The sequence below is a fragment of the Ranitomeya imitator genome, chromosome 2 (genome assembly GCF_032444005.1).
Source record: "Ranitomeya imitator isolate aRanImi1 chromosome 2, aRanImi1.pri, whole genome shotgun sequence".
Lineage (NCBI taxonomy): Eukaryota > Metazoa > Chordata > Amphibia > Anura > Dendrobatidae > Ranitomeya > Ranitomeya imitator.
Genome location: NC_091283.1, coordinates 547,014,179 through 547,031,273, shown reverse-complemented (window position 1 = coordinate 547,031,273; position 17,095 = coordinate 547,014,179). Strand labels below are relative to the sequence as shown.

The following is a 17,095-nucleotide window of genomic DNA, read 5'->3' as shown; positions in this document are numbered from 1 at the left end:
CTGTGCAGGGTTCTCCTTCCTGTCTATGTATAGCAAGAAGTCAGTGGACCAAGGCCATTCAATCCTTTCAAAACACCCATATTCATGCGGTTAAAAATCTCTTTTCTTTATAGTGTCATGCATATTTTAATGCCTGGAATCACTTTTTAACTGGTTTCTATCCATGGTTTGATACCTGTGTATTTTGTTAATTGGCAGCCATAAGTTAATTAACTTGTTACTTATATTTCTCTCGTAAATGAAAAAAGCAGACCTGTTTTCATCAGTATTTCGGATCAGACTTTCATCAGCGTTTGGTCAGTGTTTCGGTTTTAGGGCTTGTTTCCATTTGCGAGAAACACGTCCGTGTCTCGCATGTGAAAACCAAGCTGTGGCGCCGGCACTTCAGAGCGGAGCGTGCGGCCGCATAGCAACACATGAAGCTGCACGCTTCGCTTCCAAGTGCCGGTGCCAGAGCTTGGTTTTCACATGTGAGACACAGACGTGTTTCTCGCAAGTGGAAAGGAGCCCTTAGGGTGTTGTCGGACTGTCGCATTACTGGGGCGAGGATGGCATCGCAATCCTTGGATTGGCCGATGGCTCTCCTGACCTGAGTGTGACATCATGTATTGCTATGCAGCTGTCACACTCCAGTCCGAAAAGCGGACGGCCAGTCCGAGGGTTTCGATGCGATCCTCGTGCGAGTAATAAGACAGTCTGACTGCACCCTTAATATCAGTATTTCATCACTGATTTGTTTTATATGCCAAAAAATAGTAAAATAATGGCGAAGCTTCTATTACCCGATAAAATGTTAAAAACGAACAGGACAGATGGCATCCATGGGCTTTCTGTGTTTTTCACAGACCACAGATTTGTGTGCGGGATTTTGATCTCTAATTTAGATAAAAAATGGACACATCTCTAATTTTATTGAGGCCGCACGTCTGCAAAAAAAAACACGTGAGCATCTCCCTAGATTATAGTGGGTGCATGTTTTATTTGTGAAAAATATGAATGAAGCAGAAATGTGAAAAAAGGATGTCTGAATGAGGCCATTTACCTCACACACAGATTGCCCTGAATTTATAGAAATGAGGTAAAGCCTCCTTTTACTATATATCCGCAGCCATAAACCAGGGCTTAAAGCCTCTTTTTTTGTCTTTGATCTGACCATTTTGATGCCAGTTTTCACACATAATAACTTTGCATTTTATTGAGTTCTATGCAGCAGCCTTCTCATAAAATCAGTGGCCTGAAAATAGTAGCCCATTGAAAACATACCCAGATTAATGCCCACTGAAATATCTGTTTCCTACAAGTCATCCGCCTTTTTATTATCTACATTCTTCAGAATCTGAAACTAAGAAGCTGAGTGAATGAGGAAACTGTCTGAAGTCAGCTCCAGGAGTGTCAGAGCGTGGGTGTGGGTGGCAATATTTGGGTATGGGAGGATAACAGGGCGGCCCCAGTATGTGTAGCACCAGCCCAGGGAGGTCTTCCTCCTGTCCACCCTCCCAAGCCTGAGAGGCTTCCCTCCTGCTTCTCTCCTTCCAGCAGTCCTCTCCAGGCTTAGAGACCATGGCTTCCCCTGCCAGGGCTCACAGGAGTGGGCTGCTGGAGCTCAGAAGTCCTGGAGAACGCTGGCTCAGGATACTTCTTTTGCTTGGGGAAGAAACTCTGAGCTTCACTCCAGAGCCAGAGCCTGGGGCCCCAGAAGAGAGAGCAGTGAATGGGGGCGAACCCACAGGGGGTGTCCCAGAGTCAGTTGTCAACCTGCGCAGGACAGTGAGGGTGGTCAAGCAGGACGCGGGGGGATTGGGCGTCAGCATTAAGGGTAAGTGCGCTCTGTCACTTGCATGTGTGGGCTGTAGTGTAAAATGTCTACAAAGATTTGTCGAGTATTTAATTCCGGTTATTTATCGTGACATTTCTCCTAGAAGAAATGCGATAAATGCGCGTTACAATGAAATAGTATATGTCTAAAAATCCGAAAAATACTAGAAATTGATAAAAAAGGATTAACCATCCTGACCTTGTTGTTATATGTGAGGTGATCACAGAAACGACCCCCGATATGGGGTATTTGGGGTGCTGTTTTCCTGCAGTGGGTATATATTCGCTGTAAATACAGTATACAGCTCAGGTGTCCCAATAATGAATACAAGTCTGACTGTTCCCAAATCTCCAAGCGTACTCCCGGCAAAGTAATATGACAGCTAGCGTTCCTAGAGATCCAGACTTTTATTAGACTTAACTTTAGAGCCCAGGCGTTTCATGGAAGTGAAATGATATGAGCGGGCGAGCACTAATATAACACACAGGACGAAGGACGAATATATTGGTGCTCTACTTGTGTATAAAAGAACTAGGATATGTTCTCCAACAAATCAAGAGAAGAAGAAACCTTAAAAATGTTCTTCTTTAAAGTTTCGGTGTGTAAACCTGATATGCTGTGGATCACAACCCTGGCTAGTCAGCTCTGTTATCGCCAATCATAGCTGGTTGACTTCAGAGTTATTGTCCCTAAAGGCCTCCATCAGGTATGGACTGGGGCTGAAATTCAGCTGGCATTTGAAATCACACAGGCCCATGTTATCCTCTACCCCATGAACCAGATGGGACATATTACTAATATTACTATGGATGGAGGAAAGGAAGATTTACTACAAGACCAATATTTCTAATGATACCCGTGGCCTGCTGGGGTAAGTCAGCACCAAGTCACCAACTTTGTGCTCCATCAAAACTCTTAACAGTATGGGTATCTTGAGAACACCGATTCTGTTAACAACGTAGCAGACAAGGCAGCCCATGACCAGACAGGCCCTTCTGGCATTTTCCAGAATTGCCAGATGGCCAGTTCGACCCTGGCCCCATATATATTAGTCAACTGTTGCCAATCATTTGGTCACCAGCTATCTCTCACGACTCTCCCAAAGTTGAGCACTCCTGTGTTTTCTATGAAAGAGCCACTGCCAATGTCATATTGGCAGCAGCTCATCGCCCCACCAAGCAAAAGGATTTGGCGATTTAATCCCAATGTGCCAATCCTTCTACACCCCACTCCCCCCAGCATAATCTTTCTGGGGTGAGTTGAGGGCCCCATACACATTAGACTATCGGCTGATCCCGTTAATATTGAACGGGTATGTAGTGCCTAAAGGATTTCACGTCACAGTCACATATAGGTTGAGGCTATATGTCATTGTCCTGTCATAGACTGAGATTGTTCTGGATTACATCAGATGTGAACTCCCTCTAAATCTTAACCCAATCGTGAATCTATGAAAAATTTGATGTATTAGTGTTTGTGTCGAAAATATTTCTAACTAAAAAAAAAAAACGCCCTATAAAGGGGCACTGTGCATGCTCCTCTGGCTCTTTGTATACAAACAAGGATTTGGGGTCTGTCCACAAACATTAATTCTCACGTAAATTGGGCATAAACTACCTTTTTTCCAAATCCCAAAAATATATATAAAAAAGGTTAGTGTTGAAAAACCCCTTTAACCCTTTGAATCAAGCCACAATGATATGCATCAAAGTTTGCAGCAAAAAGACTTTCTGACTTGTAAAGCAGGTGAGCAATCTCCTCGCCATGTTGGAGCCCCAGTGGCACAACCAACAATCTTCCATTTTCGTACAAGAATATAAAATGATGGATAGTTGTGTCAGCCTGAAATGTGGTGCCATGGAATGAGGTACTCCACAGGGGCATTGGCTATAAATAAGTGAAGGGTAGACCATTAGGAGCACATTCCTGCCCAGTCACTATCACAAGGCCTCTGTTTATCAGGACTCCCAGGGGAAAGGGTGGAGAATGGGCATGTTTCTTGATAAATCTAAGGCTGTTTTTGGAGTGGAGGGGGCGATCTTATCTTCGATATTACGTGATTGGCTCAGGCACTTACTAAACATCTCAGGGTGATGGTGACAGATTGACAAGTAAGGGTATTCACTGTCAGCTGTGCCAGTCACAATCCCAGGACTGCCCAATTGTGGGCAATGAGGAGAGTTGTGACTTCCATGACTGCGGTTGCTTAACATGTAAAAGTCACAGGGGGCATGAGCTGAGGCGTTCGCTGTGCTCTTTTAGATCAGACCAGCTCTGCCTTTCTGGTTGGTTCGGAGACTTCCCTCACTGAGATATTGGGTATCCTGGGAGGTGTGGCACATTGACTACTAAAAAACGAGTCCTCATCTCATGTTCAGTGCTCTCCCTCCCTCTCTTCCTCCTCCTCCATTACTTGGCACGCTGTATCCTTGAGGGTACTCCTGTGATAGCATTATTTTAAGAGGCCAGAATTACGTCCCAGCGCTGGGCGCTAATCAGAAACTGAAATTTAACCCTTCTCAGAGACCTCCTGTACTAGGATGGGCTGCTTTTTGTTCATTGCAAGGAGAGGGTTAATCTCTAAAGCATTGAGTAGTGCCATGATGTCATTACTTCTGCATTTGCGGAAGGCAAGAAAATATTAGATTTTAATGTCCTAAAGTTCAGCTAAGTACAATTGTGTCTCCAGCTGCTGCTGTCACTGGTATAGGAAAGGCCCCAAATTAGCCCACGTGCCCCCAGCGGTATGTATACTATTCAGGTGGCCACGTAGGTAACCTTGGTGCGTCCGCAGAGAGCGGTTTTGTGTCGTCTAATAAGATGTGTTCATAGTTTCAGAAATGTTGAAATTGACACGCGGCTGAAATATATCTGGTCTGTCTACATCTTTATATAGATGACTGTAAGCAACAAAACACTGAAAATCAGCGGGATCACACCGAGGCCAACACAGCACGCAATGTTTTATTTCTCTGAGAAAACCTGAGAATAAGAGTGATACAGAGCAAATATGCAAATGACATTGTTGGTGCGCCCTGGGTGTGGTTAAGCAGCTTAGTGCATCTTCATAGGAGCCAGCACTGTCAATCAAGGAGGAGGGCGTGAAGTACAATGAGGTGGGAAGGTGTGCTCACCCATGTGGCCAGGCCAAGGGTGCACCGAGCACCTTACTAGCATATCTGAATAATAGGTCACATCATGGTCTGGAGGAAATCTCCAGGATGATGGTGACTTTCCCCCACAGGGAGTATATCAGTATTGCCAGTGTGGTTTCCTTTTTTGGGAAGAAAGAGAGAAACCATAGTGCACAATCTGGCCTTGATTCGTGAGCAGTATCTTCTATAGACGCCATCCCCTCATGCGCTTTTTACCAAGCAGCATTTTGTTCAGTATTTTTTAAAACATTGGTGGGCACAGTTCAAAGATTTCAATAGTCAGTCGCCCCCTCTTAAGCACTGTTTATTATCTTATCTTCGGGGGTCTTCGCAGTCACTTTGTAACATTGTAAAAATAATTCTTTCTATTTAGGGACAATATGTAGACACATTAATGGAAGCGTTTTGATTTACAAGTGATTCATTCCATTTCCCTGTTCTTTGTTATTGGGCCCAGGCTACAGTAATGGTGCCCCCATGGTAATATTGCCTAAATGGTAATCAATACATCAAAAGTGCACTACTTTGTGCTCCATGGGATGATATTGCCTTTCTAGCCCCCACACTTTAATATTGCCCCCCACAGCAGTAATATTTCCTCAATCGCACCCCAAATAATAATGCCCCCACAAAGTGAACTTATGTTGTTATTTGAGCCATTCAACTGGATGAATTGTATCTATCAGTTTGGGCTTCTACTATTTAAAGGGAATCTGTCACCAGGTTTTTGCTACCTCATCTGCGAGCAGCATAATGTAGGAAAAGACACTGTGAATCCAGTGATGTATCACTTAGTTTGCTGGGTACAGCAGTTGTGACACAATCAGAGTTTTTAGATGTGGCATGCAGCAGAGCTAAGAAAGCTAACTCTTCCCACTCCAGGCTCACTATGTACATTGACTATTGGCTGTTTATCACAGGAGGGGGTGTGGTCAGACTAGCAGTCAAGTGAGCATCAGTCCTGGCAGGGATAATGACCTGGTGATAAAACCTTCAATCTAACTAAACAGCACACAACTGAATAAATGATACATCATTGAATTCAGTGTTTCAGTTCCTTTCTTCAGATTTCATTGCAAAATCCTGTTGACAGATTCCCTTTTAAATGCAAAGGTGTTGTGAAAATGAGATGGCTCCTTTTAATTCAACCCGAGATTCACTGTACAGTTTGTTGAAGACTCTGTCTTCGTTTTCTGAGAACACAATATCCTGATATTGCCTTAACACATCAAGGAATCAATTCCGTCTGTGAGATGCCGGAGACCCAGACGGAAGCATGAAAGATATCGAGCTCGGGCAATTAGTGATTACTCGGGTATTGGCGTTGTCAGCAGTGGGAGAAATGACAAGCAACCGATATTGGCTGAAACTGAAATATTAAACTAAAGACAAATTTACACAACCCCATGCAGCACTTAAGGGCAAATTGCAAACGTCAGTTTGTGTCTGCCTATAAATCATTGTTCCTAGGTCAGATTGAATTACGATGGCTCATTTTTTGTTTGGACCCGGTATATGACATTTTTATACTGAAATATAGAATATCGTGGTATCTCCTTAAATTTATCCAGCTGGCAGCATGAAAAAAGGTGATCTCATAGGAGTAAGTTACATGGATGAGGCCAAATAGAGTAGAAACTTCTAATCACCACAAGACAAGCAGCCTGTCCTGTGCTGCCATTAGCCCTGGGTGTAAACATAAGGATGAATGACCTCGGGGAGATCAAAACATCCAACACCGCGGAGACACCATCACGTGTTTCTCAATGCAAGCAATAAATAGCCAGGTCTTTCACCGGGAAGGAACAACCTTGGGAAGGGCAGCATCCAAAAGGAAAACCACCTATGCCAAAACATGGTATCCATCCACAGACAGCTGTTTCGGGGTATTTCGGGGCAAATGGTGTCTCCACGGCTTTTCTACATGCATTAGCCCTGGGTAGGCAGTGCCATCATCACAATGAAGTGACATCATCAAGCTGTCATTGTTGGGGCGCTGAAATCAAATACACCTGAATGGCTGGGCTGGAGGCTTCCTGCTTCAGCATCGTTTTTTAACCATGTGTCTATTAGGAAACTTGCTTCCAGCGGGCTCGATGCAATTACATATTTTGCCTTGCTTTTTGTTATTTACAAATGCTGATACCGAGGAGCAGAACAGCCGGGTCAGAAGTTGAAGAAGGGATGAAGCTAGGCTGCAACAGATGTTGCCATGAGTAGAATTGTAGTTCTGATGATGACTCATGTAGGGAAAAGAGACTTCTTTTTTCTACATAGAGCTTAGAAGGATTCAGCTAGTCTGTTTTTAATCACGGGATGTCATAGACTTAATGGAAAACAGAAGAATTAACTGGGCAGAAAGGCAAAATGAGACCTTGTAAGTACATAGTGCTATACGATATGATTACTACAATGTATTAAAAAGTATAATAACTTTGATGGAAGGGCTTCTTTAAGCCTTGAGAAGTGTGACTGCGAAAGTCGTACACGCCTAAGACTATCCGTGTTCAGATGTGGCAGTCATACACGGTCTATGGGGCTTTTCACATGTCCATGATTGGGTGGTCTGCAGAAAAATCACAGGGCCACGTCCATTTTTGATTTGAGTTACAGATCAAAATTACCCATGTAAGTCTATGGATTTGTGAAAATGGCATTAATGTGCAATCTGAGTGCAGTCCATGATGAACACTGTAATGGATAAGAGAAACAGTGTATTAATTTTTTTCCATGCAGAAACAATAATAGTAAAAACGCAAACCCTTACAAAACTTGAATCCAAAACAGCGGTGAACAACTGTAAATGACAGATATCTCAATGAGGCCTTAGGCCAAGGATGGGAAACCTCAGGCCCGCTGGTAGACTCCTGGAGACCACAGTGCTTGGGCCGGCATATGTGTTTTGATGGCCACTGGCCTTTTAATTTCTTTCTCTGTGATCATGCACATGCCGTGTTTACTACTGAATGCTGAGGCGCATGCAATGAGAGATTCCGTCCTGACCCCAGTGCCAACGTCAAGACCTACTTTGTGGGCAGAATTGGCACACAACTTGTACGGCTCCCGAAGGGTGGTTTAAATTACCAAATGGCCCTTAGCTGAAAAAAGTTCCCCACCGCTGCCTTAGACCCTGAGCCTAACGGAAGCCTAAAGGGTACTCTGGGTTCATTTCCAGGTTCACAGATTAAAATGTTTGCATACTGACCCAAGAACTTCCAGTTGCGTCTTCCTGCCTTTTTTTGTTCCCCTGTTACTCTTTTAAATTTCTACAAAATGAAAACAAACTGACCAGAGAATTGTAAAGAACGTTCCATGAAGGAATATGTATTGCTTCTAGGCAGAAGACAGACATGTATCTGTTGTGGTCACCACGGTCTCCGCTCGTTTTCCAGGGCGTTCTTACACCAGTGAGATAGTGATCATTGAGAAGGGAGGTTGTTACAATCGCAGTGTGAGATTTTATCATTGACGATCCATCATAGTGGCGACTACTCAAAGTGTTTCAATGTCACGTCTGCCTTGAAACTTTAAACAGTAATCCCAGGCATGTTTGTACCAGTTGTATTCTCCACCACTCTGAGCTTCCTTCAATCTCAGCTCAGCCTGTCCGAGAACTACTGCGCCCAAAATAGCACAAGCTTGCATGTCGAATTTAGTTGAAGTCTGTCGCTGTCCTTCTAAATGGTTCTGAGGCATGCTATATGAGGGCAGCACTCCCTCCCAGGACCAAAGTATTCCTGGGCCTGTGGCATCTATAATATATGATCACTTCAAAGCCGGAACAAAGTCACCGTAGCTCTGGAGAGACACCAGCCAGATTGTTCCAGGCAAGTTTATATATCAGCAGTGGTAAATAAATATAAGAAAAACAACAAAATGTGTATATATAATAAATATCAAAATATCAGAATAACAAAGTTATTAAATAAGACATACACAACAGTAAATTAGCTTAATAATAACAAGAAAGAATATAACCCTGTATGTGCTTAAGTCAAGTAGAGAACTGATGGTGTTATATGCTATTTTGAGAGGAGGTGATGGAGAAAGGAGCAGATTTCTCTGATAAGATATACTACAAAGTTTCTTGTTTTCATATGTGCTATTGATTTATGAAATAAAAATTAAAGCCAGTTACTCTTTAAACAATTTCAAGGTAATCTGGTAGTAGGATCAACCCTCCTAGTCTTCTATATGGGCATGTAGGTCATAGGAAACTGAATAAAATGATACTGTCATGATTCTGTTGTTGGATAACCTGGGGCTCCTTTCCTGACCCTAGCACTAGGCAGCCTTTGCTGTCCCTGCTCCCCAGATTACTTCTAATGGTGAAGAAGCCGGGGCCACGTACCTCACTGAGCTCCTGAATCCACCATTAATCTGTTCCCTCCCGCAGCCTGGGAAGTGGGGAGTAGAAGTGTGCGTATATACACAAACAAGACTAACAAGGAAATACATACAGGGATCAAGGAAAATTCCAGTCACACAAAGATGCACTCATAAACACTGGGGAGTGAAGAAAGGGGAAAAAAAAAAACAAATAGGAAAGGATGAGGGTTTGCACACAACCGAATAACCAAGCAGCAGTCTTTAGATAGCAGTCTCCAGCTCCAGAGCCAAGCAGTATGAAACTATCACTGACATCCCTGATAGTCAAAGGTGAGTATATATTTGAGTGGGGAGTGGCCAACACCGAACAGCTGAGACCATCAAAGCAGGAAACTTTCCAGGAGCTCTCAACTGAACAGTTTAACCCCTGAATTGCTAGCAGAAACCTGCACCGTTTAATATGACAGTGAGGTGCTTCTAATCCATGCAGCAGTGCGGGAAATCAGACGGTTTGGTCTTCTAGCACCTCTCTGTTGCGGTAAACCCGTGCCAGATACCTTGATATCTGTGATCTGATGTCTTTTACCAGAGGAATCCTCTTCTTAATATGTAAATTAAGTTCTATGGACCGGATACTGACCTGCATGAGAATCTGCCACCATAGCCTATTTAAATGAAAGAGCAAAATCAGGAGAGGAGACTGTCAGTCACTACATTCCCACCTCCCAACCGTCCTGGATCCAGCGGGACTGTCCCGATTTTGACAGTGAGCCCGGTGATCACGGGTGGGACATTAGTTGTCCCGCACTGGTTGGGAGGTGTGTAATATCACCCGGTCAGCTCCCTGAGTCCCTGCACCCGCAGAGCAGCACACCAAATATTGGCTGCTCTGTGCGCACAGGACCTGTGAAGAGGTCACAGGATGGGAGGAGTCAGGGGTCACATAGTAACATAGTAACATAGTTAGTAAGGCCGAAAAAAGACATTTGTCCATCCAGTTCAGCCTATATTCCATCATAATAAATCCCCTGATCTACGTCCTTCTACAGAAACTAATAATTGTATGATACAATATTGTTCTGCTCAAGGAAGACATCCAGGCCTCTCTTGAACCCCTCGACTGAGTTCGCCATCACCACCTCCTCAGGCAAGCAATTCCAGATTCTCACTGCCCTAACAGTAAAGAATCCTCTTCTATGTTGGTGGAAAAACCTTCTCTCCTCCAGACGCAAAGAATGCCCCCTTGTGCCCGTCACCTTCCTTGGTATAAACAGATCCTCAGCGAGATATTTGTATTGTCCCCTTATATACTTATACATGGTTATTAGATCGCCCCTCAGTCGTCTTTTTTCTAGACTAAATAATCCTAATTTCGCTAATCTATCTGGGTATTGTAGTTCTCCCATCCCCTTTATTAATTTTGTTGCCCTCCTTTGTACTCTCTCTAGTTCCATTATATCCTTCCTGAGCACCGGTGCCCAAAACTGGACACAGTACTCCATGTGCGGTCTAACTAGGGATTTGTACAGAGGCAGTATAATGCTCTCATCATGTGTATCCAGACCTCTTTTAATGCACCCCATGATCCTGTTTGCCTTGGCAGCTGCTGCCTGGCACTGGCTGCTCCAGGTAAGTTTATCATTAACTAGGATCCCCAAATCCTTCTCCCTGTCAGATTTACCCAGTGGTTTCCCATTCAGTGTGTAATGGTGATATTGATTCCTTCTTCCCATGTGTATAACCTTACATTTATCATTGTTAAACCTCATCTGCCACCTTTCAGCCCAAGTTTCCAACTTATCCAGATCCATCTGTAGCAGAATACTATCTTCTCTTGTATTAACTGCTTTACATAGTTTTGTATCATCTGCAAATATCGATATTTTACTGTGTAAACCTTCTACCAGATCATTAATGAATATGTTGAAGAGAACAGGTCCCAATACCGACCCCTGCGGTACCCCACTGGTCACAGCGACCCAGTTAGAGACTATACCATTTATAACCACCCTCTGCTTTCTATCACTAAGCCAGTTACTAACCCATTTACACACATTTTCCCCCAGACCAAGCATTCTCATTTTGTGTACCAACCTCTTGTGTGGCACGGTATCAAACGCTTTGGAAAAATCGAGATATACCACATCCAATGACTCACCGTGGTCCAGCCTATAGCTTACCTCTTCATAAAAACTGATTAGATTGGTTTGACAGGAGCGATTTCTCATAAACCCATGCTGATATGGAGTTAAACAGTTATTCTCATTGAGATGATCCAGAATAACATCCCTCAGAAACCCTTCAAATATTTTACCAACAATAGAGGTTAGACTTACTGGCCTATAATTTCCAGGTTCACTTTTAGAGCCCTTTTTGAATATTGGCACCACATTTGCTATGCGCCAGTCCTGCGGAACAGACCCTGTCGCTATAGAGTCCCTAAAAATAAGGAATAATGGCTTATCTATTACATTACTTAGTTCTCTTAGTACTCATGGGTGTATGCCATCCGGACCCGGAGATTTATCTATTTTAATCTTATTTAGCCGGTTTTGCACCTCTTCTTGGGTTAGATTGGTGACCCTTAATATAGGGTTTTCATTGTTTCTTGGGATTTCACCTAGCATTTCATTTTCCACCGTGAATACCGTGGAGAAGAAGGTGTTTAATATGTTAGCTTTTTCCTCGTCATCTACAACCATTCTTTCCTCACTATTTTTTAAGGGGCCTACATTTTCAGTTTTTATTCTTTTACTGTTGATATAGTTGAAGAACAGTTTGGGATTAGTTTTACTCTCCTTAGCAATGTGCTTCTCTGTTTCCTTTTTGGCAGCTTTAATTAGTTTTTTAGATAAAGTATTTTTCTCCCTATAGTTTTTTAGAGCTTCAATGGTGCCATCCTGCTTTAGTAGTGCAAATGCTTTCTTTTTACTGTTAATTGCCTGTCTTACTTCTTTGTTTAGCCACATTGGGTTTTTCCTATTTCTAGTCCTTTTATTCCCACAAGGTATAAACCGCTTACACTGCCTATTTAGAATGTTCTTAAACATTTCCCATTTATTATCTGTATTCTTATTTCTGAGGATATTGTCCCAGTCTACCAGATTAAGGGCATCTCTAAGCTGGTCAAACTTTGCCTTCCTAAAGTTCAGTGTTTTTGTGACTCCCTGACAAGTCCCCCTAGTGAAAGACAGGTGAAACTGCACAATATTGTGGTCGCTATTTCCTAGATGCCCGACCACCTGCAGATTTGTTATTCTGTCAGGTCTATTAGATAGTATTAGGTCTAAAAGTGCTGCTCCTCTGGTTGGATTCTGCACCAATTGTGAAAGATAATTTTTCTTGGTTATTAGCAGAAACCTGTTGCCTTTATGGGTTTCACAGGTTTCTGTTTCCCAGTTAATATCTGGGTAGTTAAAGTCCCCCATAACCAGGACCTCATTATGGGTTGCAGCTTCATCTATCTGCTTTAGAAGTAGACTTTCCATGGTTTCTGTTATATTTGGGGGTTTGTAACAGACCCCAATGAGAATTTTGTTACCATTTTTCCCTCCATGAATTTCGACCCATATGGACTCGACATCCTCATTTCCTTCGCTAATATCCACCCTTAAAGTGGACTTTAGACAAGACTTTACATAGAGACAAACCCCTCCTCCTCTCCGATTTTTACGATCCTTTCTAAACAGACTGTAACCCTGTAAGTTAACTGCCCAGTCATAGCTTTCATCTAACCATGTCTCGGTTATTCCCACTATGTCAAAGTTACCTGTAGATATTTCTGCTTCTAGTTCTTCCATCTTGTTTGTCAGGCTTCTGGCGTTTGCGAGCATGCAGTTTAGAGGATTTTGTTTTGTTCCAATCTCCTCGCTGTGGATTGTTTTAGAAATGTTCTTACCTCCCATCTGAGTATGTTTTCCTGCGTCTTCTTTGTTCAAGTCTAATGTTTTTCTTCCCGTCCCCTCTTCTTCTAGTTTAACGCCCTCCTGATGAGTGTAGCGAGTCTTCTGGCGAATGTGTGTTTCCCAGGTTTGTTGAGGTGTAGTCCGTCTCTGGCGAGGAGTCCATCGTACCAGTAATTCACACCGTGGTCCAGGAATCCGAATCCTTGTTGTCTGCACCATCGTCTTAGCCAGTTGTTTTCATCAAGGATCCTGTTCTATCTCCTGGTGCCATGGAACAGGATCCTTGATGCAAACAACTGGCTAAGACGATGGTGCATGATCGGGAGGACCTCCATGTACAGGACTCTGCTGGTTGTCATGGCGCTGGACGAGGGTAAGCGTTTGTGTGAGGTCAGGAGGTGTTTACAGTGTGGATGTAGCAGAGCCGTGTGTGTACGAGGTGTATGGATCGGAGCAGCGTGTGAAACATGGATAAAGCGGAGTCATGTGTGTACGAGGTGTACGGAGCGGAGCCGCATGTGTGCGAGGTGTACAGAGTGAAGTTGTGTGTGTGTGTGTACGAGGTGTATGGAGCAGAGCCATGTGTGTACGAGGTGTAAGGAGCGGAGTCGTGTGTGTGTGTGTACGAAGCGGAGTCGTGTGTGTGTACGAGGTGCACGAAGCGGAGTCGTGTGTGTGTATGAAGCGGAGTCGTGTATGTGTGTACGAGGTGTACGAAGCGGAGTCGTGTGTGTGTACGAGGTGTATGAAGCGGAGTCGTGTGTGTGTGTGTGTGTGTACGAGGTGTACGAAGCGGAGTCGTGTGTGTGTACGAGGTGTACGGAGATGTCCCGTGTGTGTACGAGGTGTACGGAGAGGAGCCGTGTGTGTGTACGGAGAGGAGGCATGTGTGTGTACGAGGTGTACAGACCGGAGCCGTGTGTGTGTACGAGGTGTACGGAGCGGAGTCGTGTGTGTGTGTACGAGGTGTACGGAGCAGAGGCGTGTGTGTGTGTACGAGGTGTACGGAGCAGAGGCGTGTGTGTGTGTACGAGGTGTACGGAGAGGAGGCGTGTGTGTGTACGAGGTGTACGGAGAGGAGCCGTGTGTGTACGGAGAGGAGCCGTGTGTGTACGAGGAGTACGGAGAGGAGCCGTCTGTGTACGTGTGTAAGTTGCTGTTCATACAGTTAGTTTTTCCCCGCAAACTTTTCTAAACCTCACTGGTAAAAAAAAAAAAAAAATGTATGATACTATTTTGATGCAAAAACACTGTGGAAAGTTGCCAATTAAGTTAAAAGATTACAAAGAAAAAATATCAGTATGAAAGAAATGCTTAAAAAACTCAATAAAAAGATACATAGTTTTTCACGTGGATTTCTCTTGTCTGATAAAAAAAACTTTGTGTAAGCATATTCCTAACAGTATGTGGACATGGCATCTATTTTAGGCAAATAATGCTTGGAACCTGCTTGAAAAAGCGCTAAAAAAATGCCAAAAGAAAGGAAAATTTGCACAGCAAGGGTATGTGCAGATGTTCAGAATTTGCAGCCGAATAATCTACTGCAAATACTGATGTGTTAGCAGGAAAACCGTTGTGTAAAATGCTCTCATTTTTTTACTAGTTTTTGCGTTAGTTTTTTTAATGCGTTTTTTTCTATCCATTAAAATGGATGAAAACAACAAGTTTAAGTAAATAAATTGCACTAGTAAGGAATAACACTAGTAAGGGTTAACAAGATCATTCTGGGGTCATTCAGTTGTGGTGTAATGGACTCTGCATTCTGAAAGCTTTGCATTGTCCCTTTTAACGCTTGATTAAAGTGTTTTTACACATTGCTGGAAGTATGGATGGAAGCAGGAAATGTTCCTACAGGAAAAATAGGTCAGCATTGTCATATAGATATATTGGAAGTGCGAGAAAGGGTGAGAGAGAGAGAGACTGATGTTGGGGCTGGACTAAAAAATTGTAATGATAATCCATCACGTTCTAGTTGATGATCTGCTCATATTTGGCGCCTTACATCAGAGGTATACATCGGGGCAGAGTCCAGGTCTATTCCACCAATAAAAGGGTTCAATGTATGCCATAACGTTAGTAAAAACATACTAGAGATGAGCAACTCTTTTGAAACTTCGCTAAATTTCCCCCCGAATTTTATTTGTGATGAATAAATTTGTGCAAATTTCAAAACTGCAAAGCTTGTAATTTCTTGGAAAATACATGTGAGATAGAGAGAACCTGCTGATGGTAAGAGCTTACACTCTTCAGACAAGAGAGAAATGACGCTGCTGACCATAAGAGCTTTCATTCTACAGAAGAGAGAGAGATGACGCTGCTGACCATAAGAGCTTACATTCTACAGGCAACAGAGAGAGATGATGCTGCTGACCATAAGAGCTTATACTCTACAGGCAACAGAGAGAGATGACGCTGCTGACCATAAGAGCTTACATTCTACAGGCAACAGAGAGATGAACCTGCTGACCATAAGAGATTACATTCTACAGAAGAGAGAGAGATGATGCTGCTGACCATAAGAGCTTACATTCTACAGGCAACAGAGAGAGATGATGCTGCTGACCATAAGAGCTTATACTCTACAGGCAACAGAGAGAGATGACGCTGCTGACCATAAGAGCTTACATTCTACAGGCAACAGAGAGATGAACCTGCTGACCATAAGAGATTACATTCTTCTACAGGCAACAGAGAGAGATGATGCTGCTGACCATAAGAGATTACATTCTACAGAAGAGAGAGAGATGATGCTGCTGACCATAAGAGCTTACATTCTACAGGCAACAGAGAGAGATGATGCTGCTGACCATAAGAGCTTATACTCTACAGGCAACAGAGAGCGATGACGCTGCTGACCATAAGAGCTTACATTCTACAGGCAACAGAGAGATGAACCTGCTGACCATAAGAGATTACATTCTACAGAAGAGAGAGAGATGACGCTGCTGACCATAAGAGCTTACATTCTACAGGCAACAGAGAGAGATGATGCTGCTGACCATAAGAGCTTATACTCTACAGGCAACAGAGAGAGATGACGCTGCTGACCATAAGAGCTTACATTCTACAGGCAACAGAGAGATGAACCTGCTGACCATAAGAGATTACATTCTTCTACAGGCAACAGAGAGAGATGATGCTGCTGACCTTAAGAGATTACATTCTACAGAAGAGAGAGAGATGACGCTGCTGACCATAAGAGCTTACATTCTACAGGCAACAGAGAGAGATGATGCTGCTGACCATAAGAGCTTATACTCTACAGGCAACAGAGAGAGATGACGCTGATGACCATAAGAGGTTACACTCTACAGGCAACAGAGAGAGATGATGCTGCTGACCATAAGAGCTTACATTCTACAGGCAACAGAGAGAGATGATGCTGCTGACCATAAGAGGTTACATTCTACAGAAGAGAGAGATGAAGCTGCTGACCAGAAGAGCTTACATTCTTCTACAGGCAACAGAGAGGTGATGCTGCTGACCATAAGAGATTACATTCTTCTACAGGCAACAGAGAGAGATGATGCTGCTGACCATAAGAGATTACATTCTACAGAAGAGAGAGAGATGACGCTGCTGACCATAAGAGGTTACACTCTACAGGCAACAGAGAGAGATGATGCTGCTGACCATAAGAGCTTTTATTCTACAGAAGAGAGAGATGAAGCTGCTGACCACAAGAGCTTACATTCTTCTACAGACAACAGAGAGATGATGCTGCTGACCATAAGAGATTACATTCTACAGAAGAGAGAGAGATGACGCTGCTGACCATAAGAGCTTACGCTCTACAGGCAACAGAGAGAGATGACACTGCTGACCATAAGAGCTTACGCTCTACAGGCAACAGAGAGAGATGACGCTGCTGACCATAAGAGCTTACATTC

General features: G+C 43.4%; 1 protein-coding gene across 1 annotated transcript in view; it reads left to right on the top strand.

Annotated features, from left to right (window-relative positions):
• The first annotated feature begins 1,481 nt into the window (after window positions 1-1,481).
• Window positions 1,482-17,095, top strand: part of SNTA1 (syntrophin alpha 1) — an 81,448-nt gene continuing 65,834 nt past the window's right edge. The window contains exon 1 of the mRNA XM_069751946.1: window positions 1,482-1,816. Within this exon, the coding sequence (XP_069608047.1) occupies window positions 1,561-1,816 (256 nt within the window). The 5' untranslated portion in view covers window positions 1,482-1,560. The remainder of the gene's footprint in view (window positions 1,817-17,095) is intronic.